General features: G+C 32.8%; 2 protein-coding genes and 1 long non-coding RNA gene across 5 annotated transcripts; 2 read left to right on the top strand and 1 right to left on the bottom strand.

Moving 5' to 3' along the window:
• Nucleotides 1–1,087: 1,087 nt before the first annotated feature.
• LOC141717275 (uncharacterized) lies at nt 1,088–4,412 on the bottom strand. Of its 2 annotated transcripts, none has more exons than XR_012573566.1 (5): nt 4,292–4,412; nt 3,759–3,866; nt 3,229–3,685; nt 2,865–3,132; nt 1,088–1,916 (listed from the first exon to the last, which is right to left on the bottom strand). It is a non-coding gene; the product is annotated as an uncharacterized LOC141717275 (long non-coding RNA). The 2 variants fall into 2 exon arrangements; XR_012573567.1 differs by having other exon boundaries at nt 3,229–3,665.
• A 440-nt stretch (nt 4,413–4,852) lies between these two features.
• Nucleotides 4,853–13,867, top strand: LOC141721455 (GPI ethanolamine phosphate transferase 3). Of its 2 annotated transcripts, XM_074524385.1 has the most exons (20): nt 4,853–5,268; nt 5,361–5,395; nt 6,235–6,356; nt 6,432–6,521; nt 6,645–6,764; nt 6,852–6,935; nt 7,215–7,292; nt 7,657–7,782; nt 7,861–7,944; nt 8,969–9,004; nt 9,091–9,146; nt 9,843–9,987; nt 10,450–10,894; nt 10,986–11,077; nt 11,251–11,794; nt 12,506–12,641; nt 12,869–12,910; nt 13,024–13,189; nt 13,282–13,365; nt 13,472–13,867. In XM_074524385.1, the coding sequence occupies exons 1-20, from the start codon at nt 5,000–5,002 to the stop codon at nt 13,568–13,570; spliced, it is 2,853 nt and encodes a 950-aa protein (XP_074380486.1). In that variant the 5' UTR covers nt 4,853–4,999; the 3' UTR covers nt 13,571–13,867. The 2 variants fall into 2 exon arrangements, with proteins under 2 accessions (XP_074380486.1, XP_074380487.1); XM_074524386.1 differs by lacking the exons at nt 4,853–5,268; nt 5,361–5,395 and having other exon boundaries at nt 6,445–6,521.
• A 1,502-nt stretch (nt 13,868–15,369) lies between these two features.
• LOC141721454 (sphingoid long-chain bases kinase 1-like) lies at nt 15,370–26,173 on the top strand. The gene is made up of 9 exons (XM_074524384.1): nt 15,370–15,617; nt 18,031–18,551; nt 18,634–19,002; nt 19,842–19,935; nt 20,043–20,080; nt 20,974–21,120; nt 22,824–22,923; nt 24,129–25,054; nt 25,616–26,173. The coding sequence occupies exons 2-9, from the start codon at nt 18,132–18,134 to the stop codon at nt 25,766–25,768; spliced, it is 2,247 nt and encodes a 748-aa protein (XP_074380485.1). The 5' UTR covers nt 15,370–15,617; nt 18,031–18,131; the 3' UTR covers nt 25,769–26,173.
• Nucleotides 26,174–26,772: the final 599 nt, after the last annotated feature.

Below are 26,772 nucleotides of genomic sequence, written 5' to 3'. Positions count from 1 at the left end.
TTATTAATTTTTATGTGTTTTTAGTAGTTTATTTAATTGTTCTTTTAGAATTCTTATAAATTTTTGTGAATGGTTTTCAATTTCTTTTTGATTATATTTAATAATTTTGATTTTTAATTACTCATATGCATATTTTTAATATAAACATCAATGATGTAATTGATTATTTGATAAATTATTTTCAATTGTATTAATATTATTTTTAAATGGTGTTATTGAATTTAATACATTACTTTGGACTCTATTAATATTATTTTTTATTTAATACATTATTTCACTTGTATTTAACATAAATTGTGTTATTTATTTTAATTTGTAGAATTGTTTGTCTAATTTTATAAAAAATTCTAGTAACATTTTTATTTAATTAAAATTTAATTTTTTGTTATATTGTTATTTGTATTATAATTTCAATATGCGTAAACATAAGCGGTGTAATTGATTATATAACAATTTATATTCCCTGTATTAATATTATTTTTATATGGTGTTATTGAATTTAACACATTACTTTTGATTTGATATTATTATTTTTTATCTAATACAATATTTCACTTGTATTTAACATAAATTGTGTTATTTATTTTAATTTGTAGAATTGTTTGTCTAATTTTTATAAAACTTTCTAATTACATTTTTATTAAATTGAAATTTAATTTTGTGATTTATTTTTACTTGTATTATAAGTCCAATATGCACAACCACATAAAAATAGTATCAGGTTATTTATATTGCTATAATATCTATTAATTATAAATGATAATATCAAGTTATTTATATTATATAACACATTTATTTTTTAGAAACAATATTATTTTTTCAATTTTTAAAAGTTTAATTTTAATGAAAAGAAGTTAACAAATAATAGAAATTTTCTTTTAACTATTTCAAATATTAATATGCTAGTTAGGTGTTGTTTTGTTTTGCCTAGAGTAGGTATTTATCAGATATTTATAGGTTTAGTTATTTAAGTGTTAGTAGGACTGTGACGACCATCAAAGCGTGCCCTACCGTACCATATTATCTGCTTTACTCTAATTATATATAAGGATATAATTAGAAGTTTTTTTTTGGTTCACTTATAACACTTTATGTCCAAGTCAGACACCAAATCTAGCAGTCTAATTTATTTATCTACTCACCAGTCGTACGATATAAGCGATCTCTACTGTAAAGACAATAATATTGGTTTACTCGAGAGAATATTAAACTAAATGCTAAATTACCTTCATCATCAGATGTTAGATCAATATAAGTTTCCGCACCCTGCAGCGTCAATTATGATATATCTTCCTTCTCCATATTTTTTGCCTATGCAAAATTAATTTATTTATATAAGTTAAATATATGTCCATGACTTAACCACATAATTTGTAGTCTGTATTTTGTAATTATTTAAATGTTTCACTTATACCATTTTCTTTCCAAGTCACACTCCAAATCCAGTTAACTGATTTTTTAGGTGCCTCACCAGATTCACGACTAATATAATCAATCTCTTTTCCATCAGTTTGATATATTATAGCATTCATCACTCTATCCTCATCAAATGTAAAAATAATTATTTCATTAACAATCACTCCAAAGCATTTTAGCAATCTTCCGAGATTACTGAAATAACCTCCTTGATAATTGTAGAAAATATACCACAGTTTACCAAAGACATCTATTTCATTCTTCAGCTTTAGCTTATCTCCATAAGCATCCTTAATCAATTTTGGAACAACCTGTTGTCCAAAAACAAGACATCAATGAAATCATTTTTTACATGTATTTTTTTAATATTTAATGTCCAATATATTCTATATCAAATTAACATTTTTTTTACATGACATATATGAACTGACGTACCATACATCCTTCATTAAGTAGCAGAATAGTTACAATCTTGAAGAATGATCTCTCATATTTATCAGCTGCAAATACAGGAATGTTAAAATTATCAACCTCTTATAAACAACTACAATTATAGATTCACTTAGCAAAAAAAAAACTACAATTATAGATTTTGTGGTAGCATCTACAGTTACGAAGATTATATGACTTTTGTTTCCATTTTTAATAAATTTTAGTATAGATACGTTTTTTGTTAGATTTAAGATTATTAACTGAGTAATGAGTAAGTTAACAGAGTCTAATTCAACTAGCAAATATTGCCCGTGGTTCGCAATCAGATATTTTTTAACATATATAAATTTAGTTTAAAATATATTATTTCTTTTTCATTTAATTTTTATATGAATGTTGGTCTTATTTTTATACATTTCAAAATTCATCACACTGTAGAAATATTTTATAATAAAAAAATTAGTTAAATATAAGATCCATTTATATTCTATATTTTTCTCTATAAACGACGGAAGAGTAAGGACTACTGAGATTATAAGACTGAACAGAAGCAACACTTTCATTTGTATCACTGTGAATTCTTATGAAAAAAACATGAAACTAATCAGTAAGTGGCTAATGTTCCTAAAATCTGCCAGCATTTGAGGATTACATGCACTGGAAAAACAATCTTATAAATGGAAGCCAAGTGAAGCACAAAACTGAATAATCTCAATAAAGTCCGTGTAGACTTAAAAAGTGTAATGTTCTATCTCTTCCTAAAGTGTGTATATTTAAATTATTCATCACCAAAGAATTAAAAGAAAAAGAATGAAAATATTGTACTTGAAGAGTATATAAGGAAAGTGTCTATTATAGAGATCATTTTTGTACAAACAAGTCAATGTTTATTTGTTGTTGTAGGACAGAGTAATCATTTGAAATTAAAATATTTTTAAATTTCTTAGAAGATGTATAGTATTAAGTACCTAATTTCATGTATAACAGGAGTTATAGGATATAAATTGAATTCTTACCTTCAACGCTTACATCCAATTCATCCTTTTCCTTGAATATGGTTGTGTATACAGTATTAGGTCATTTCGAAGAATAATCAAGCATCACTAAAGTATCTCCAGCTTCAATCTCTGCCTCTCTGATAAATTTTAGCCATCCTTTACCAAATAAGCACCGCTCCCCTTCCTATATTACTTCCACATTCCACTGTTTTCCAGAAGACAGTAAGGAAACATACGACAGTTTCCTCCATTTCTGGTAAAGGCCTTTTAAATCATTACTCAACGGCTGAAATTAGTTGAACATTGTAATTATGTCAGTATAAAGATAACTAAATTGCGAAGCATTTCAATAGTAAATTTTGAAAGGAAACATGGCACTTACCAGATTATAAATTCTTGGATCAATGTCAAATCTATAAACTTTCATTGAATAATATTCCGTATAATTTCCATAAGCATTGAATCCCCAGAGACCACAACTTTTGTCAGTTTCTAAAGTCGACTCCCCCAATACAAATTCTCCAGCATTTCAGTCTTCATATTATTCGTTCTTTAAACAATCTTTGGGGATTTGTTTTGGCCTGTCACCCTCAATTGCGGTGGATTTGAATATTTTAACCTTGAACATGTCGTCGCCATAGTAATCGAATTGCACAAGACCATTTATCGTTACTCCGTAATACTTCATAAAAATATCAAACCCCTCCAATCTCCTCATACCAGCATCAAATAATCCTGGCCAAATATATTTACCACACTAAACTTTAACTCTGTCGGCATCCGTTTGGAATGTTCAGAAAGAAAAGAGTGTGAAATACTCTGTTTCAATAAAAAATAACCTATGTCATATCGTTCAAAACCCAAACAAATTTGTAAGTTATTTAAAATATTTCGAAGATATAGAAGACTTACAAATGTGCCAAATGTGTTTTTTTCATTGTTAGCAGATATAAAACTGCCTATCATCCTCCCTCGCCCCTTTTCAATGTTTGCCCATTTCTTCTTCAACATTTTTTTTGCCTTTAACAAGATCAATATTTACAAATGTTATCTCAATCATATACTAGCTTATTATCAATATGTAAGCAAGTTCTAAAAACAATATTATATATAATATGGGTCGCAAGTTCAAGATCCGTTGCATGCATACTACTGATTTTCACACAATTGGCATAAACAACTGACAAAATCTTAATTCATCAATAGGATTCAATGATTGAGGTAAGCAAAAGTATTCATTCAAGATCTGTTGCATGCAATTACTTAAACAAAGAACATACTACAGATTTGCACACAATTGGCATGAACAACTGACAAAATCTTAATTCATCAATATGATTTAATGATCGGGGTAAGCAGAAGTATTCATTTTTGTATTTACAATGGAATTGATAAAGAGTAACAATAAAAGATGCAATAAAAGAAAGAAAAGATGCAAATCTAACCTCCATTATGCTCAAAACGGCGCTTCAGAATGCTCAAGTCCAGTTTGGGCAAGGTTTTTGTTCAGTCGTTTGTAGTATGCATACTTCCAATTTGGGTTTTATAGCGGACAAAGAAATGAGTCTTTTTGAGGCGTGTTATTCCGAATATGTGACAAATGTTGTGCATATTTTTTATTTCTTTAGTTTAATAATGCATCTTTGTTGCAAGAAAATATTTTATTTTTTTCGAGAAGTAATGAACAATATTATGTATAACAAAAATAATCTTTTACCAGAATATGCCAATTTTTAAACTTTATGGATTATTTTAAATTTCTCTATTCTAATTAATTTTCATGATGATAAAAAATTTCCGTGTGCGAAGTACGGACACAATTGCTAGTTAAAGAAAATCCATGCATTTATAAACCAGTAATATATAAGTTCAAAAACAACAAATGTATTAAAGTAAAAATATATATTAAAAAATGACACTATAATTTTCGTAAAAAAAAAAATTAACATTAAAAGTTTCATCTACAAAAAAATGAAATATATTCTTCTGCGCTCGTATAAGATCCGGCAAAAATTCAAAACCCCTAGGTTTTAGGTTGAATAGTATATATACTTACATTACAGCATTTATATACTTGTATCTATATTCTATAAACATCTAGAGCTCAATTTTAAATGTCTCTATGATTCAGTTATAGTTCATAAATCGAATCAATGGATTTGTTTGAGCAGTGGAGGAGTGAGAATTGGGGAGGAAGAAAATGGGCGGTTTCGATATTTTTGTTGATTTTGTTACTTCATTGTGTTGCTATATTGTTGTTCACTAGCGGTTTTTTACTTACTCGTACTGAGCTTTCGCAGTTTAGTCAGTGTTCTGATGTTTTCGAGTCGCCGTGTTTCGATAGAAACGAGATTGGATTGGGGAAATGCTGGACTAAGCCTGCGGTTGATCGCGTTGTTATTATTGTTCTCGATGCTCTCAGGCATTGTCTCTGTCTCCTAATTTTGTTGTAGTTTTGTGTTGAAGTGAATTGCGATTTTGTTTAGGTGATATAGTTTGTTGAATTTTTTGCAGGTTTGATTTTGTTGCTCCGAGTACCTTTTTCGAAGGTAATTAAGCTTTTTATTGCATTTTATGTCTATATTTGTCTCTTTGTTTGTGTGTGTGAAGAGGGATAGTGAACTGCAATCGATAATTATATAATTGTAGTTGTATTAAGTTGTGGTGATTTTGGATGTTAATTAGTACCTTAGTTTGATTAAGTACCTTTGAATGCAGTGCTATATATTTTTAGTAGTTAGTTGGAGTTCCGAAATAATTGAATTCAATTTAAGACAATACATTATAAGATTTGAAGATTCATTATAAATTGGTTTAAAGCGATATATAAAAAGCATAAGTTATAATAAAAATTTTAATGTGATTTGAATTATATTCTTAACAATCCAACTGTTTTGTAAGTTGATAGCCAACCTTTGAGTGAAATATATGGGGTGAGAACAATTGTTGTATTTGCCAAATAGTAATTATCAATAGGGGTGTTGGTTCAAATACGGACACTTTAACTTACATACTACAAATTAGTTAATTTTATATTGGTTATACTATGACGGGGATTTTTAGTGTCATGACCCGGTAATATGCAGTTGGTTTATACTTTATAGTGGAACATATATGCATCTTTCTTATTTCTTGATTTCCAAAGTAAATCAATGATGTTGTTTTCAAGTCTGTTAAATGATGCTTCCTCGGTTTAGAAGCGTTTTTTTGTATTCCTCAATTTTAATCTTTTTTTTGATTGTGTGTTAAATGCTGTTTTCCAAAAAGGTCTTTTGTTTGTGCAGTAGATAATAATACAATGTGTGTGAAATTTCTGGAATTCTACTCCCCAATTTTAAGCTAACTAAATTTACATCATTTTTGCAATGTGTGTACACAATACTGACAGAGAAAAAACCATGGATGGATAAGTTGCAAGTCCTACATAATCTTACATCTCAATCAGGATCTTCTGCAAAGATTTTTAAAGCTATTGCAGATCCACCAACAACCAGCTTGCAGCGTATGAAGGTTCAAGCTGTTGTGTAATTCTTCATTTTTTGCATGAATATAGAAGGGTTCAAGGGTCTTAACTGTTACATTCAGGGTTTGACAACAGGTGGGCTTCCAACTTTTATTGATGTGGGGAATAGCTTTGGTGCTCCAGCAATTGTTGAAGACAACTTGATACATCAGGTTTTATTATTAAATTTATTTTTCTGCAGTCATGGCTATAATCATAGTCTGTAGAGCAGTTAAATCTTATTGTTTATTTACCAGTCAGTATATTTATATGTCTAATATTGATTCCATCACCAGTTGGTTCAGAATGGAAAACGAGTTGTAATGATGGGAGATGATACGTGGCTGCAGTGTTTTCCTCATCATTTTAATAAATCTTATCCCTTCCCCTCTTTCAATGTTAAAGATCTCGATACGGTATCCACTGCTATTTACGATTTGTTTTATTCATTTAATGTTCATAGCTTTTTGCCCTGTTTAAATTTCGGAACAATTTTCTTTCAGGTAGACAATGGGTGCACTGACCACTTGTTTCCAACTTTGTATGAAAAAGAATGGGAAGTTCTAATAGCCCATTATCTCGGTGTGGTATGTTGTCTTGTTCTTCCGTGAAGTGAGAAAAAATATTCAAATTTTCTTTAATAGCAATGTGTACCTCGAGAAATTGGGGTTTTACAACTTACATAATTTTTATCCATGTATTATTTTCCAATCCTCTGTTGATTAACATGTTATGAGCTCTTTTGTCTTCCAATTGTTCAAGTTGGTATGGCTTCCTACCAACTACTATGATCTAACTACTACTTTATTAGAAGCAAACATGTCAATGTTTTTTTATATATTATGTGTTATGATATTTACAATTAGGATCATGCTGGACATATATTTGGCGTTGATTCCACTCCAATGATTGAAAAGCTGGAGCAGTACAATAATATTTTAGAGGTAAGTTCCTTAAATGTTTACGGATCATGAAGACTTAAGTCCTTGATACAATGTAAAAGGAGAGTAAAAAGATCAATAAAGAAGAATAATATATTTATATGTAAATATTGCTCATTTTACCACTTTTATATGACATACTTTCTGGTAATTAAATTTAAGTTGCCACGACTTCAGTAACATGAGAACTACATACTAGATATATAGGGCCTTAATGTTACATGGATAAACCTTGGCAGGGAGTTTTACCTTACAGGATTTTGTTGACCTAAAACATATTGCTTTAATTTTTGCCTTGGATAATTGATCTGAGCTGTACTCTTTCAATTGGTTTCAACTCATTAAATTTCCCACTGCCTTACTTCAGAAAGTCGTGGACGTTCTGGTTAGCCAGTCTGGTCCAGGTGATTTACATGAAAATACATTACTTTTGGTGATGGGTGATCATGGGCAAACATTAAATGGAGATCATGGAGGAGGGAGTCCCGAGGAGGTGTAGTACTTGTTCTCCTCAAGAAACTAAATCTGGTGTCAGGTTTTCTGTTGGACTAACTTGAAACGTATCTTGCAGGTTGAAACATCAATATTTGCTATGAGTATGCAGCCTCCACCTGTTTCAACTGAACTTGATACTTCATATTGCAAACTAGATACGGTATTACCTTCACCTCTTTCCTAGGTATCTATATGTATTTTTTTGGCCTGTCAGTTATATGTTGGCTAAGAAAGCGGACTTCTTTGGTTGTTCTTGAAGACTTTTATCGTCCTAATTCCTAAAGAAATTAAAGCTCAATTGTGTTTGTATTAAATTAGACCATCTTTTAGTATTACCTCCGTGTATATTCATCTTTACTCGACCGAGTGTCTGAAGAGAAAATTATGATTCCTCTGGCTTATACAAGCTTACAAGTGTAGGTCATAACTATTTGTAAGGTGTTGTCACCTGTAAATACTAAAAAATGGATGATATGTCCTTGTTTCTTGTTTAAATTAATCCTCAAAGAGCATCCCTTGATCTAGATTGTTAGGGACCGGAACTGGACTCTGAAGGGATGTACTTTTTAAGGTTTTTTTGAAATTTTTTTAGTTGTTTTCGTTTTGTACTTCCTGTGTTTAATTAGACTTCTCTTCCCCACTTTTTCCTTGTGTTCTCTCTTTTGAAAAACCTTCTTGATATATAAGTGGGACAAATTAAAATTTATAAGTAGTTCAATTTTTTGGCTAATTGTACTTTTGTCACATGCCAGTCAACTCTATCATCTTTCCTAAAGTTACACATAAACAAGTATTACGTTGGTGTAATATGAAGTTAAGATAAGAATAATACTTTGAGGGTAAGAGTTAGCAGTATGTAATTAGTGATGAAGAATCCATTGTTTGTTGTCACAAAATTGAATTATCCCCACCTCATCTTGGTATACTTTTTTTTAAGAGAGAAAAATTTAAATTTTTTGGGAGCAAAGTTTGGGTTTGCTACAGAAGCATTCTCCAGGGAGTTGCATGCTACTCAAATTATATTTTACTGCTGAGTTCAATCGTTATTATCTGTAAAATTAATTGAAGTAACATTGCTCTTGACTACCTGTGGAATGATGGTGACTTCGTCGCAAGCGTGTTTGTATCGAGTCCGCAATATTTAATCCAGTATTCTTAAAAATAATACGTCTTGTGTTTGCCAGGCTGGAAGAAAGGTTTGTGTTGACTTCATTGAACAGGTTAGGACTGATTCCTTTGTGGATCATGTGTTGCAGTGAGAATGATCATCTATGTTTTGTGAAATTTTACTTAAGTTGATTTGCAGCTTGATTTTGCAGCTACATTATCAGCATTGCTAGGTGTTCCTTTTCCATATGGAAGGTACATATTAAGATGTTTGTTAGTGATAAGTTTCATGTTCTCCTTATTGAATTTGAACGTTACCTACACCTTATTTCGTGTATTTTCTCTTCTATTACAATCTTTAGAAGAAAGGGTTAGATGATGATTTATATAACTGATGAAATTTTGATAACATAAGCATTTGCTTCACTGCTATTTGGTAGTTTGAATTTTTACTTTGATCTCTCATTTGTTGAATTTTCCAAGTCTATTGCGGTATGCTGTTATAAATTATTTTGATGGACTTGTTCATTGCAACCTCAAATTTCTACAGCCAAATAAATTTGCTGGCATTGCATAAATGACTTATCATGTGGTGTTTTATCGTGCATTCCACTTGTTTAAAAGGCATGTATACTTGTTAAAAAAAAGAGTGGCATGAATGCCCAGTAAAATTCCACTTGTTTAAAAGGCATGTATGCCCAGTACCAGTAGCCCTCTAAATCATATTACTAAATAGATGTAGATTTACTGTTCTGATAATTTCCTTACAAACTGTAATAGTTATACCGTATGACTCGCAATTTAATGTCTGAAATCATCTCAGATACAGTCAAACTAAAACTAGATTACAAACTCAAGGATTTTGTATCTATTCCCTAGTCTGCTTATACGCTGTATTAATTAAAAAATCGGGGCAACTCTTGAATTACACACGATGGCGCTTCGTTTCAGTATTGGGCGCATCAATCCAGTACTGTATGCCTTGGGTCCTGGTACATGGAATCGAGAATGTCACAATGAGGGTAACTGCCAACAAACAGATAAGGAAGCATGGCTGCGCAACTATGTTGATGCATTGTGCATCAATTCCTGGCAGGTAATTGGCATTTTATACGAGACCTAAGTTGAGATTTTTTAATTACGATTTCTTCTTACTTTTCTGACAATAATGGGTTAGTTCATTTAAACCTCAAATACCTGCCGGAAAGGCCATTTTCTTGAACTTGCTATGAGACAGTTGTAATTGTCATTTGTCAGTCAGGGATGCTTGCTTGTACTAGCTGAATGTTTGATGTTTTCAAAAATTTCTGGTGTTAAACTTGCGCTGTTTACTATACATGGTGTCATAAGAGTCTAAACATAACCAAATGGTTTGTCACCGATCCTATTAGGATGGTATCGTTAGTGGTGGTGTTGGTAAGTGCCATGTGCGTGTGTGAGATAGTGGTGGTGCTGGTGTGTGCCGTGTGTGAGATTTAATATAGAGGGGGGGGGGGGGGGGTAGCTGGAATAGCAAATGGGATAGCTGGATCAGTTCTTCTCATACTTTCTTATGTAGGTGAAAAAATACATTGATGTCTATTCAGCTTCATCAGTTATTGGATTTTCGAAGGAGGACTTGTTGCAAGTCGCAGAAATGTATAATCAAGCAGAGAAGAGCAATTTTGATAAATTAAATGATTCAGTTCAATATGAAGTTGAAAGCTGTCATTCATCAGTAACTGATCTTAAGAGGCAAATTGATCTTTATGATAAATTCTTGGCAACTGTTGCTGAACTAGCCCGCACAAAATGGACTGAATTCAATTTAGAGATAATGGCTATTGGCTTTGGTTTCATGTTGACCTCAATAGTCATCCATTTCCTTGTCATCAAGAGGCTAGAAAATCTGCAACAAGCTTCACATGTTTTCGAAGGAGGTTATAAAATGTCTTCGAATGCGATATTTGCTTCTCTTTTTGTGGCAATCCGTGCATGCAGTGTTCTTTCAAACAGTTACATCTGTAAGTTCTGATCATATATCACTTGACATGTTCCTGTAGGCTCATCTTTTAACTAATTTCTTCGTCTGCGCGCTCTATTTAATTTTGTCAGTGGAAGAAGGTAAAGTGGCAGCTTTTCTTTTGGCTACAACAGCAATACTATGCTTACGCTATTCAATTTTGAATAAGGAAAAGCTAACAGAAGTAGGTATCTAATGTCTTATTGACTGATTTTTCTTAACTTTTTTCCCATACCAACTTTTGCCGTTAAAATGTTATTAAGAATAGTACTGAAACGGCTGATTCTGTTGGTGCCTATTTTCATAATGTATTTGGTTAATATATAGGTGCCTAAATTGTTTTTGATGTCTCTGCAGGCTATATCTTTTATAATGCTAATTTGCATTCTCAGATTCACTATTGAACTTGGGCTGTCAAAGCAGGCTACTAATTCTACATTGCTTACGGTACATCTTTCACGGATACTTCATATCGATAAAGACTCTTCCGTATGGAAGTATATTGCTGAAATCATGCCCACTCTGGCCTTGACCATATTAACTTACCTGCTGCACAAGAGCACGGCTCACAGATATTGTCAAAGCATTACGAAATATGTTGTCAAGGGAACCATATTCAGTTATATGCTTATAGGGGTGCACTGGATATTAAAAAGTGACCTAATAAATGTTTCAGATATAAGCATTAAAGCAGATATTATTCCTCGGATGATCTATGCTATTGGTTTTGTGCAATTGGTGTCTCTTGCACTTGGTCAACTTATAAGAGAAGAGAATCTTTCAGATTGGAAAGATGGCATAGTGTTAGATACAGTGGCTATGTTATCAGCTTGGAGCTCAACAGTCATCATCCTGTCCGGAAAGCAAGGTGCCTTTGTTGCTTTAGCCTCAATAGCTGGAGGTACGATTTTTATTTCATCTTTTCATCTGTGTAAGTAACTTAATAATATAAGAAACCTGAGACTCATAGAGAGAGGAAATTCGAAGGTAAGTAATTAAGCAAAATGTCTAATAAGTAATATCTAAGAACTCAGATTTTAAATACAGGACCCTGTACCATTTTATTGGCTATCGGCTCTATCTTTCACCAGTATCACTTTTAGTTTTCCTCACATAGAGTTTGGATCCTGACTTTACCATCCAAAGAACACGAAACTTCCCATTTCTGGGGCGGTACTATCCTTTTGATGCTATGTAAATGTAATACAAACAGACAAGATCCTCATCCTTAACAAAAACTATAATACAGCTCCTCTTAAACCTCGCAGTATCTTGACGATCGCTAGTAAGCTCTATCCATTCCGTTTATAAGTAGTAGTCAATAAGAGGTCTAACTTTTTCAGGAAACACTTGACCTATATGCGGTTACTGTACCAAAACTGCCATGTGAATGCCTTGTAATTGTGTAAGTTTGTGAATAATGTATATAGGGGCTCACCAGTCCCAATGGGTGGGAGACATGGCAAAGGAATTGAGGTCAACTTGCAACGTTGTTTGATTGAATTCCAATACCAAGGGTCAAATTGAAATTAATATTTGCTGAATCTAATCGATGTATACATCTTATATTGAAGACTCAGTTATATAATATGTATATGTTCTCTTTGTCTAGGTTGGCTCATTGTGAGGTTGCAGGGCCTGGAACAGAAAGCCAACAACGGCAAGTCTGGAATTATATCTTTGTATTCTTCTCCTGTAACACAGTGGAGCCTATTAGCAGCATGTCTCTTTTTTGGCACTGGTCACTGGTAAGGTGTCTTCCCTTAGCAGGTTTCTCTTGTTTAGTTATTAGCATGTCCGTAAACCTATCACTAGCTTAATTACTGATCTATAGAGCTGTCACATTTTCTGCCTTGATTCCAGTTGAACATTCAGTTTTTATTACAAATCTACATTTAGCTCTAAAAGAAAAAATGTTTACCCTTCTGCTTCTGTGCACTTATGTTTCATGCATAAATTGTTACCTTTTTTGTAGGTGTGCTTTTGACGGTCTGCGTTATGCTGCTGCCTTTATTGGGTGATTATATCTATAACCTTACATCCTTTCCCCTTTTTTATTTGATATATCTTTCTTGTATAGCTCTTTGTTGAGCTTGTTGTTAATGGATGTTTTATCTCCGCCTTCTTCAGATTCGATGAATTTAACCTTATACGACAAGCGATCCTTTTAACAATAGAGACATTTGGCTTTTCTCTTATTCTTCCGATATTTGGGCTTCCCCTTCTTGTTACCTACAGCTATCACTGTACTCGAAGCAAGCAACCAAAACGATTGTTTTTTATGCAATTATCTCAAGTGAGTAATAAGTAATTTATTCTTTTCATTGATCGTCTCACTTGTGAATTTTTAATTCCAGATAATTAACTAAATAATATTTCACATTTCAGGTTTTTTTAATGTATGGCCTTGTTACGTCAATTACAGTAACGTTTACAATTATATGTGTTACAATTCAAAGGCGACATTTGATGGTATAACTGAATTCTCTTGCAATTATTATTTATAATTATGAACCTGCTGCTTGTTTTCCTCTAGATTAAATAATATTGATACTTGTTTTGCCTGATTTTGCTGCAGGTATGGGGCTTATTTGCTCCTAAATTTGTCTTTGATGTGGTCGGGCTCATTTTAACAGACTTTTTTATATGTGTGGCTTCCCTCTATATTTTTGAATGACGTAGTCGCACATAGAGTAGCAAGATATACCGCAGATTTAGGCACATGCTTAAAATGGGGGCACTCTTGGTTGTTGAGTTGTACAATATTAAACTGTAAAATAGGTTAATCTTTATAAATTATAGTTGATATAATTATTGTAACTGTATACTTCAAAGTCTATTAATTTTCCAAAATAGTATGGTGCTCATACGCGATGCTTATCAAACATATGTTTGGAGAACATTTATATTGTATTTTGTTGGTTTTAAACCTCCGTACTGCCCTTGTTCTCATAATTTCAGTTATTCCATTTCATTCTCTCCGACCAAATAGAATATTAGTTTCGATTTCTGAAACACATTGTTCTGATTCGATCTTTTGACATATAGTGAGAGTATTTGTTTGTTTGTACGAAGGATGATGAATAGTTATCCCAAAAGAATAAATGGATTCGCTGTTATCTGCAAATTCAACAGTTTTATTGGTTTATCTAGCTTTGAAATTCTTTTGCGGAGTCTTGAAGCATTCCTTCTTTTCTTTTGCCTTGACAACTGTAGCTAATGATAACATTAGAACAAATGATTTGTTCCGGGAATGGATGGCTAATCCTAAATAACAGAAATACTCATCATAATTTCAAGATAAGAATGATTAGTTTTAATTTGGTCAATAAGAGATTTGTAGATAATTTTACCTTTAATGTCATACAGATAGAGCTTCACACTGGTTCACTGCTATGACAATTGACAACTCAGTAAATTATTTTGTTATTTTCTCACAAATAGCTTTACTTACTTTTGGACATAAATATGAAACTGCACCCTAAATTTGTGTTTTCTTAGAAAATAATCAAAGATAAAAGTTAGGATACTTGTCTTGTTTTCATGCTTTAATAAAGTGACAACTAATATTCTCTAAAATTACCTACCCCAACAACTTTCAATACGACAAGAAATGGCAACTTCTTCCACACATTCCCTATGTTTAAATTTATAATCTAACGCCGTACTTTAGTATTGTCTATACTTCGATTAGGAAATGTTAAATGATTAATTTTAATAATTACACATGCACGCTATAATAAACTGTTGAAAATGATCACCAGAAAAAAGAGTTCAACCAATACATCAAATTTTGTTGGAAAAAATCCTAAACTTTGTTTATTTAATTTAGAACAATATTACTGTTACATGCACAAAATTATATAAGGAAAAAATTACAAAATGATATCATAAATGCAGTGAAATGTTTTAATTAATGTTATTTGTGAAATATAGAGAAGTCATTTCAATCAAAAATATGATTTTCAATTATTTTTTCTTTGTTAAAAATATAATTTTTTCTGCAACTCAATATAACTTGATATAAATTTAACTCATTTATGCAATTACGTGCAATCAAAAATAATCTTGAATGCAATCAAAAAATTCTATGCAACTAGAACAATTTCTAATTAATTTTAATTATATAATATTTTTATAAATATTTTCAAAAAATAATAAAATTATAAAATATATTAAAAAATAATATTTTTGATAACTTCTCGATTATTTTTACAAATTGCAAAAACATGTACACCGAATCGAATAATTAATCCAATGTCAAACATCCCGAACAATAAAAAAATCAATATTCCCCAAAAAACAATAAAATATTCATACATATCCTCCTGATATTGTGCCAGATAAGCTGCCGCCAGTGGATATACACACAACATTTCATCTTCCATTTATACCCTCAATCTCTCTAAATTACTACAAGCATATCCTATTTTCATTCCATTTTTATTTCTTTATTACAAAAATTATAAATTAAAGTTTCTATTTTCATTTATTTCATCTTCAACTCACTTTCTCACTCTAAAACTCTCTCTCACTAACTCTTCATCAATGGCGAATTTCTAATCGGATTCGGATCCTCTTTCGGGTTCTAATCGGGTCACCCGGTCCTCACACTCTATCCTCTCGATTTTCGATTTTAATTTTTCTCAATTCAATTTTTCACGCTATTTTTGGTCAAAAATTGCGGCGCGTGTTCAACTGTGTGTTTGTTTAAGTAATTCGAGGTATTAGTCGCTTATTTTCGAAGATCGAGTTTTTAATTTCTGTTTATTTAGTTTAATTATGTTAATTTTTGTATGTGTGTGTGTTTAGAATTTAGATCTCTATATTTTGTTTGTGGAGTTGTTAGAAGTGTTGGTGAAGTTTCGAAGACGCGGTGCTAGTTGAATTGAATTTGTGTTGTTGCTGTTTTTATCGATTTCGATTAGAAATGAGAATTGTTAATAGAAACGAAAATTGATAGGTGATGATTGAGGATTGAGAAATGTGGCTTGTTTAGGTTTTTGAGGGAGTTTTTACGTAAAGGTGCGAGTTTATCTGTTTTGTTGTGTTGAGTTTTCATGTTCGGTTTGTTTGATATAGAGATCATTAAGTGCTACTGAGGTTGTGGTTGATGATTTATATAGTGATGTCACTGTTTTTGCGTTTGATGAGGATTAAATGTGAAGCTGTAAGTGTATGCTAGACTGCTACGTGAGAGAAGGAGTGGGGGTGGGAGGGATGGGGGCGGGGAAGGGGGTCGTATTTACCTGTTTGAAACTTCCTACTTTTTTTGTAAATTAAATGTAGGGCGAATATAAAATATGAAAAGCAGTTACGTCTAGTTTCAATACCGAAAACAGTAATATGCGATATCTAGAAGTAAATGTAGCTCTTCCTGGGGGATATCACAATAACTTAACCTATTTACGATGATAAAAAATAAAAAATAGGATTATGTGCTACATAACACGTGCTATATGCCGAAGTATAAATGTATAGGAAAAAGAATACTGATAAACATAAAACCAGAATAGAAGACAACAATAAAAAATTTCGTCACCCGCTCATGCCGGATCATCTGCTTGAAGCCTTAGGCAACGGATCCTATAATCGGGTCACCCGCTCCTCACACTCTATCTATCAATCTTCAATTTTAATTTTTCTCAATTTCAATTTTCCACGCTTAATTTGGTCAAAAATTGCGGCTCGTGTTCAACTATGTGTGTAGATAAGTAATTCGAGGTGATTAATCGCTTATTTTCGATGACCGAGTTCTTAATTTCCTGTTTATTTAGTGTAATTATGTTAATTTCTGTATGTGTTTTTAGACTTTAGATCTCTATAATTTGTTTGTGGAGTTGATTAGAAGCGTTGTTGAAGTTTCGAAGACGTGTTCCTAGTTGAATTGGAATTGCGGTGTTACTGTTTTTTCGATTACGATTTGAAATGAAAATTGTTAGGTGATGAAATGAGATTATCGCAAATATAAGACATTAAAAAAAATTACTAACTAGGATTGAAAAATGTGGATTAGTTTTGTAACGGAGTTTTTTAGTAAAGGTGCGAGTTCTGTTGTGTTGAGTGTTCGTATTGTTTAACACAGAGATAGTGCTACTGAGGTTGTTAAATGTTCATATCATTCGCTTTGTTTAACATAGAGATAAATAAGTGCTACTGAGGTTGTTGAGTGTCCGGATTGTTGGGTTTGTTTAACATAGAGATCATTAAGTGCTACTGAGGTTGTAAGTGTTTGTATAGTTTGGTTTGTTTAACATAGAGATCATTAAGTGCTACTGATGTTGTGGCTGATGATCGATATAATGATGTCAATAGTTTTTGTGTTTGACGAGGATGAATGTGAAGCTGAAATTGTAGGCTAGACTGCTACGTGAGAGGAGCGGGGGCGGGAGGTGGGGGGGCGTATTTACCTGTTTGAAACTTACTACTTTGTTTTAAATTAAATGTAGGTGGAATATAATATACGAAAAGCATTTACGTCTAGTTTTCAATACCGAAAACAGTAATATGCGATATCTAGAAGTAAATGTAGATCTTCCATGTAGATATCACAATAACTTAACTATATACGATGATAAATAATACAAAATAGGATTTAAATTTCTGAGTTGAATATATAACAAAGTATATAGTAATAATCAGTTCCTCGTAAAGAAAAGGTAGATATCCTCTTACAGATGGTCAGCATGATTATGTGCTACATAACACTTGCTAAATGCCGATGTATAAATGTATAGGGAAAAGAATACTGATAGACTTAAAACCACAATAGAAGACAACAATAAAAAATTTCGTCAGGCTTACACAAGGTCTATATAGGATAACGAAAAAAATAAAAAGAACTTATATCAATACTTGCCGAGGAGGTATTGTTGAAATAATGTGAGAGAAGAGGGGCCTTCCTGAATAATGAGGGAACCCTCCAAAGCTTCTTTTCTCTTAGATTTACTGTTACTTATCTAAATACTGTTATTAGTTAATTGTAAATTATTAGAAGATATATTTACCCTTATCAGAATCAGCCTCTCATAATTCTGGTCTATTTATTGAATACGTATGATATACAGATGTTGATTAACTATACTCTGAGTATTAGTTTTCTAGACTAATGCTATTCTGTATTTATGAATCAAGCAGATTATATGTTATGCTGGGTCTTGCGAATTTTGGCTGATCATCTGCTCGAAGACTCATGCAACGGATCCATTGTCATCTAGCGTCTGTGCTTTAAGATCAGTATGCAGACGACTGGCAGTCTTTCCAAGAATAATTCCTTGAGACTGACATCTCAGCATTCAGCTCGTCGATTAAGCTTTTGTTCTCAAGTAGCAACAGGGCAGTATTCATCCCCAACTGTCTTTCCTGAAAAGCGTAGCAAAGTGAAGAATTCAAAGCGCAGTGAAATCAGTGTCGGCATTGATGATCCTAAGAAATCAAAGGGGGAGGAGCATAGGATCGATATTGGAGATGAGAAATCTGACCTGCTGGGATATGATGTTTTCTCTGGGAAGTTGGTTCTAGACAAGAGAAAGACAAACAAGAGTAGTGATGCTAATACATCAACTGATATAACAAACCAAGAGAGTGTTGACGCAAAGCTTACAAGCAAGGCACTGGTTTGGGGTTCACAACTGTTATCGCTTGGGGACGTGGTTTCGGTAAGTTCTATTCAGTTAGCGATGCTTTCTTCCTTTCTTACTTGTAAAAGTGACCTCAGTATTTTGTTAATTATTTTGGCAGGTATCTTACACATTTGGCATGAGACAGTTTACGGTACATGCGTACCCCTTTAAAAAGGCCTCTCGTGGCCTTTCTTGCTTTAAGAAATCTGGGAGGAATCGGAAGGATTTTCGCTTCTTGGCTTCCACGATAGATGAAGCAGTTCAATGGGTTACTGGCTTTGCAGATCAGCAATGTTTTGTTAACTGTTCACGTCATCCTTTGGTTTCTTCAAAGAAGCTGGGGTCTGATTTTCTATTTAGCGACTTTCCTCTTGAACCATATATCAAGTGTAAACATCCACCTACAATGCTTGTGATTTTAAATCCCCGATCTGGACATGGTCGTTCAAGTAAAGTCTTCCATGGATTGGTAGAACCAATATTTAAGGTATGTGCCTAATATTCTCTTTTTAGGTTTTACTAATAGAGATTATGGTGCTGCTGCTTTTTAGACTGTGATTAGTTCGTTGTGTACTTAACTTAAGAGGGGCCATCATTTTTCTTCTTAAACATCGTATCCCCCCCATTCAAATGGCCCCATGTTGTGACTGAAATATGTATGTTCGAGTTATTAGCTAAAATACGCAACAACTTGTTGGTTTGTTTTTCAGTTTAAACTAAAGATTCTTTTTACATGTTAACAAATAACTTTTGTAGAATTTCACAAAAAACTAATTAGACTTACTTATTGCTGACGAGTGACGATGGCCTCATGTGTGGCATGATAAAATAAAAGAATGAACTATCAGCCAAAAAACTTTTTAGTCTTTTAGCAGTTTAAACATAAAGCAAAAATATATAAATAAATATATATAATGTTAGTTTATATTTAATTATATTTTATTAATCAGCTAAATCAAATTAGTGATAATTATATTTCTGTTCTGGTATCTTTATCTTCTTTCTCATGCTCCTGGGTTTGACTGGGCTACCAAGTTATATATTTCTAGCCCTTTAGACTTCTAGATATGCTTTTAATTGACTGGCCAGACCACTTCTTAATTCAAAATCTGCCAACTATAATGTAGCGCACTTATGTGCTATGTAGCATGCTTAAGCAAAGCAGCACTGCACCTGTGCAGTGTGCTTCAGCTCGCTCCGCGCATAAGCGCACTTTCAAAAACTATGTTGTAGCTTGTGGACAACAGTCTATGGTAGAAATCAGTCCATAGTTCTGTCTTTACTTTGTTTTTTTGATTTTTATTATGATACGGGACTCTATTACAGCTAGCAGGATTTAAGCTGGAGGTAGTCAAAACAACTGCTGCTGGACATGCTAGAAATCTTGCATCCAGTGTAGACTTCAATACATGTCCGGACGGTATTTAACCTTTTACGTTTGTCCTTAATTATGTAGTGTCAAATTATGTGTCATAATCTTTATCACATAATATTCTCTATTTATTGTGAATTGTACTTTTGCACCAGGAATTATATGTGTTGGAGGCGATGGAATTGTTAACGAGGTTAGTCATTCACACATCGTGATCTTGCTGCAAATCTTATACTTGAGGTTATTCTTTCACATATTACAAAATATTTTAGAATCCTCTTGTTAACAGTACTGTCACTTGTTGGTTTATTTTACTGTTACGGTGCACATTTTAAGTTTTCAATGTAGGAATTAAAAGCAGATTTTTGGCCAAAATATGTCTGTTCACCTAAAAAAGCGATAATAAATTTGCAAAACAAGAAGGATTTGATATTTTGAATCTAGAGGATTTGAAGAGTGGGATGCGACATCCCTGTAACCCTTCTAGAGGTTATTTTGATTATAAGTAGAAAGCATGATCAGTGTTTGTTGTTGATTCAGACATGCAGTAGATGCAGTGTTCATTGCTTGTAGAGTACGAATGAAGACATGGTAAAGATGCTTAGCTAGGGCGAGACTACATAGTAACCACTAAGTCACACACACACAAACTCCCCGTCTTTATACTGAATCTCACTTCTGTATTATCAAGAAAGGCTCTGAACAAGGCTGATAATTGGAAGCATTCCATGTTATGATAGTAATGTTGGCTACATAAATCTAACATTTCCAGTTCTTTGCAGTTCTATTTGTTATAGGACCATTGGTTAATGTTTGTGAGATCTGTATTATTTTTGTCATGTTTTATTCATAGTTAATCTGATATCTTCTTTCTGTTGTTGGCTGGTTATTCTTCAATTACATTTATCAAAGCATCTACATGTAGTTTGTCACATGCCAATGCTGTTAGTTGCATAATTTGCAGCTCAGTTCGGATATATTTTTTTATAGTCAAAAAAACAATCAGTTTTTGCTATTTAGCATAAGTTATTTCTTCTCGTAAGTTGATCCTACTGCTGAAGATAACGAGGGAAGTCAAATTTGCAGGTTTTGAATGGCCTTCTTAGCAGAGATGACCAAAGAGAAGCAATTTCAATTCCAATTGGAATAATCCCCGCTGGTTCTGATAATTCTTTGGTTTGGACTGTTCTCGGAGTTAGGGATCCAGTTTCTGCTGCAATTGCTATAGTAAAGGTATAAATCAACTAGTTTGCTAATGTGGTGGTTGTAGTTGGATCTCATTGCTTATCTTAAAATTTCTAACCTAGGAGACTTTGGTTTCTAATTATAATTGATTATCTTGTAAAAAGAAATTTATAAATGATCCAAGTACTTTATTTTTAATTGCTATATTATATTAACAAGTTCCTCATAATTATTTTATTTATGCCCTCTGGTATACGAGCTACTTTCAATATTAATAGGCTTGTTCAGTCACAATCACGCAATTGTAATTCATAATATTTTTCAAAGTACCACGTGCTTTAGTAATCTACATCGTAATCAGTTATATGTTTTAAATGTTTTTTACCACGAAAGATTTGTGGCCTTGACCCTTGTTTTCTTCTCGTGGAGTTGAGAATCTGGCCCTCTTTAATCTTATCCTCCTTTTGAGGTACTTTCTTTGATGCTTTTGTGTCCTAGTCAATAGAGTGATATATATTGCTCGGAGTATTACATGGATACAATAGTTGTGCAATATTTAATACTCTAAATTTTATTTTTTCTAATAAGATATTAGCGGATGAAAGTTGAGGACATGGGGACGTTGTCCAAATTTTCTCAGAGTATTACTGGGATACAATAGTTGTGCAAAACGAAATTAGCAGATAAAAATTGAGGCTATGGGGGGACACTGTTCAAATTTTAGACACAGGGTCACGGCATATTATATTAGTGTATATCTATATGTTTTAATTATGCCTTTAAATAAATTTTAAATCATAGTAAGATGTTATTAACTATTATAATTGAATAGAAACAAATTATGAAATTTATTATTTTTATTAGTAAAATATCCGTGCACACTTTTATTGTATAAAAGACTACATTCAAGTTCCCAGTTGAATATTATATATATTGTTATATATGTCTCCAACTGTATTAAGTCCAAGGTGCGGGAAACAGCTGTACTTATACCAATAATTTTTCGCCGTACACAAACACATCACTGCGTTAAAAAAGAATAAACATCTTTTAACTTTGGGTTTGTAAACCCTAGGCACTCAGACTTTCACCCATTTTTCTTCCCGCTCTCTGTTCTTCTTTCCTCTTCAAAATCAAGATATTTCTCTTTTAATTGGTGTCGGGAATCCGAATCACCGCTCCGTTCAAAAGATATATATAGCTAAAACCTACTAAAATACTGCATTGAAGTTTCCGAACTCCAACCAGGGATGTATGAATTCTATGCCGTGTCCCGTGTTTACACTCTCGGAAGTGTTTTGTCAGATTAACAGGCTTAATATTATTCTTTATATGCCTAATAATCTACTTATGTGATCCAACTAAATTACATTAATAATTACAGTCATCTTTACACCTAATAAACTTATATAAATCCTGCAATTTCTTTTCATTTTTCTTGCTCCACATCAAGTGGTGCATAAGAGAATAGTAACAGATGGATATGAAGTGCAGCCACCTTCCCTTATCCCTTTGGGGATACTTCTTGGTTCTTACGACTCACGTGTGTCTACACCAGAAGTTCAAAGTTGCTCTGAAATTTCTCTAAATTTATCCTAGTGTAAAATGTCATTTATTGTAGAAAAATTTATCCTTTGAACATCGGTGTGTATTTTAATGAATGTCTAAACTGCTACCAAATTATACAATAACTAAGTGCTTGCACAAACTTCGCTTTAGTAAAAGTTTCGTTGCTTTTTTGTTGGTTTTAGGGTGGTCTAACTGCAACAGATGTTTTTGCTGTTCAATGGATTCATACCGGAGCCATCCATTTTGGGATGACTGTCTCATACTTTGGATTTGTCAGTGATGGTAAGATACTTTATGTTAGAGATCATGATGTTGCAAGATTATTTATTCCTGTAGTATATGTTCGAATAATATGAGTTACATACTTGAGCTTTGACAATCTTTGGTTTTTATTTATTGTGCGCATCTGTTGGTTTGTTGTATGGGTCCAAATTAACTATCAAAATTCTTAGGCTGTTAAACATTTGTGCAATATAAAGAGATATTACAAGTAAATTTGTGCAGACCAAGATAAGTGATCAATTTCAAAATGATTTTGTAATGTAGCTAAAATAGCATATCGTTAAGTTTTACCCCTTTTAGGGTGATAGAGTTCATTAATTTTTTTGCAAATAACTTTATGTATCAATGCTTAGGCCCACCTGTACAGGATAGAAAGTAAACAATGACTTATTATGAATGCTAATAAATATTGCCAGTAAGGGTGAAAAATAAGTTAAATTATATGCTCTTCATAAAGAGGAGATATCTACACTGGAAAAAGGATAGATCTCCTCTGACAGCCCTTGTTAAATCTGATATTTAGATTAGTACAAGTCTTAATCCATTGTCCAAAATGGAACAATGTGTGTCATGCTGGCGCACCATAATTTGACATTCCATGGTTAAGATTGTTGTTATACTGGGATATAATATGTAGCTGATCTTCTCCGCCAGTTTCTGTGCTATTTAATCTAGTTTTTATCTATGTTATCTACCACCAATGTGCAAGTCCCGAAAGTATCATGAAGATCAATATGTAAGAACAGTTTAGAATAAAAACCTTAAAAAAATGTAACGTTGTCCATTTAATTACCTCACAGAACATGATACTTTACTTTACTGTTTACTATTGAATTTGTAGAAGGATTTATCTAAATTTGGATCTTGATCTTCTCTTCATTTACATATCTGATCCATGTACCCATGCATGATTTGGAATGGTTGTCATCCATCCATTTATGCATAGCATTAATGTTTTCTTAAATTTTGAGTATACCAGAAGTTAAGAACTTGAGGTGTTTCAAATAATAATTTAAATTTATCGATTCGTTGGTTTGAGGTGATATTCGTATTTTGTTTTAAATTTTCTGCAAAACTAATGCTAATTGCTTAAGCATAATTGTTGCCATAGTTATGTTAATTTGCTTTTTATAATTGTATGTTAATTACCCCCGATCTCTATTGAATCCTTTATTAATGTGCATATGACTTCTTCTATGTTGCAGTTTTGGAACTTTCGGAGAAATATCAAAAACGCTTTGGCCCTTTACGGTATTTTGTGGCTGGCGTCCTTAAATTTTTATGCTTACCGAAGTATGGCTTTGAAGTGGAATATCTCCCGGCATCAAAAGAGAGAATTGATCGAAATGCGGAAGCATCAGCTAATCGGGAAATAGTTGATATGTCAGACCTTTACACAGATATAATGAGAAGATCTAGCAAAGATGGCATTCCCAGGGCCTCTAGCTTATCAAGTATTGACTCAATAATGACCCCAAGTCGAATTTCTGGTGCTGACTTGGATACCACCTGCAGTAGCACTGAGCCATCAGATTATGTGCGTGGAATAGATCAAAAGTCAAAACGCTTGTCATCTGGGAGGAGCAATGTAACAGCGGAACCTGAAGTTATCCATCCTCAGCTACCACTTTCATCAACCCCAAACTGGCCAAGAACTAGGTCCAGGTCGAGGACAGATAAAGGATGGAATGGGTCAACTGCCACGCATGATGCCACTAGGTCATCTTGGGGAACTGCGGCAGCAAATGACAGAGAGGATATTTCATCAACAATGTCTGATCCAGGGCCAGTTTGGGATGCTGAACCGAAGTGGGACGTCGAGTCTCACTGGGATATGGAAAATCCTATAGAATTGCCTGGCCCAGCAGTTAATGATGAATTTGAAGTGCCTAGATTTGTAGATAAGTGGGTTACTAAAAAAGGTCAATTTCTTGGCGTCCTAGTTTGCAACCATTCATGTAAAACTGTTCAGGGTTTGAGTTCTCAGGTCGTGGCTCCTAAAGCTGAGCATGACGATAACACCTTGGATTTATTGTTGGTTCATGGAAATGGACGTTTTAAGCTTCTAAGATTTTTCGTGCTTCTGCAATTTGGACGACATCTTTCTCTACCTTACGTTGAATATGTGAAGGTATGACAGCAATCTATATATCGTGCTTTTCTTCAGAGATTTCTAGCCCATATTGGGGCTATAAGAATCTTGTACTATTATATGTGCACAACACGAGTGTCTTTACCGTAATGAAGATTAATGCGAGTAAGTGATATACACGAGTGTCCACGTTAATTATCATCTACTTGGAAGAAAAGGGTTCTTATATAAATATATCATTTGACAACTCAGTTTGAGTCTGAGTTCTATTTAGTTGGAGATTTGAAAATATTTTCTTCGATTAGTAGTTTATTTTGCTGCACTGATTTTCAGCCTTTGTTTAGTCATGGTGTTAAGATATGAGTGTGTTGTCTGTTTGATTGGCTGTGGCATGCCTCAAGTATATATCTCTCTCTTTTTTTTCCTTGATATGATTATTTATTTGGCAGAATTTGAATTCGGCAACTAAAAATCTAAAACTATTGTATCTCTGCTCTAAAATGTGCATATTTCCCATACACATTTTAGACATTATACCAAAAATCAATAAATGCTTGTAATAATAGTTGTATAATTCAATTTTACACCTTTGCAATCCAGGTAAAGTCGGTGAAGATTAAGCCAGGGAAGACCACACAGAATGGGTGTGGAATTGACGGTGAACTTTTTCCAGTGACTGGACAAGTCGTGTCGTCTTTACTTCCGGAGCAGTGCAGGCTTATAGGTCGCTCCCCTGGAGCTTGCAGTAAATGAAACGGATTCAACCCCGTATATCAGGCTCCGTTAATGCATATTTCTTCAGTTTCCGGCATTAGGGGACCAAGACATGCTGGTGAAGATATTCAAGTTGTCGTCTTCTGTAAATTCCGTTGATGTTTGGTCCATTTACGAGGCTTTGCGTGTTATATATCTGTCTTTTACTTGTCCTGTAAGGTAATTCCATTGTGTTTCCTTGCCACATATAGCTACTGTGTGCAAGCTCCTTGTTGAGTACGAATACTGTCTATCAGAGTTATTAAAAGGATAAATACGCGTCTTCCATTTTGAAACAACTTCTTCTCAAGGCATGTATACAGTCGGTCAGTATGTCATTTTATAGTTTTATCTTTTATGTAATTTTGTGAAAAGTATATAAAATTCCTGCACTTTGTTTAATAATTCTTAGCAAGGCTGTAATCTCGAAATAAAAAGGATTATTGCAACTTCACTCTCGACAGCATTTTTTATTATTAACAATTGGTAATTAGTTTTGAAATTAGAATTTTATGATTATGGAGGAGTATTCCAGATGTGTAATTTGCTATGTTTATGCTGGGAAACCAGTAGAGTTCAAATCAATTTTCTTCTTCGAAGATATTTTTAAAATTATATCAATTTAGAAAAAAACAAAAGCTTTTATCATAAATTTTAGTATAGTAGGGCACACTCATTACTTTATTTGTAAAACTGTAAGTATTAAATTCCACCTGCATAAATTATTAAGTTGAGTCATTCAAAGACAGCGACAATTTAAGATATAATTTTCTATTAATGAAATTGATCAAGACTCTGTTTCGGATTAGATGAGCAATTTAGTGTCAATTTTAAATCAATTAATTAATGCACTATGCAAGGTGAAGGAGTCAATAGCGTACATTGGATATTTTATTTATATTTCCAGTTTTATTTGTTATTTATATTTTATTTGTTTTTTCTAATTTTATTTGTTAATAGATTAAATAGGGATACCTATCCTCTTGACGAATTCCACTAAATAA

The sequence above is a fragment of the Apium graveolens genome, chromosome 4, assembly GCF_009905375.1.
Source record: "Apium graveolens cultivar Ventura chromosome 4, ASM990537v1, whole genome shotgun sequence".
NCBI lineage: Eukaryota > Viridiplantae > Streptophyta > Magnoliopsida > Apiales > Apiaceae > Apium > Apium graveolens.
The sequence above is the reverse complement of the archived record's forward strand: the minus strand, read 5'-3'. Positions and strand labels throughout refer to the sequence as shown.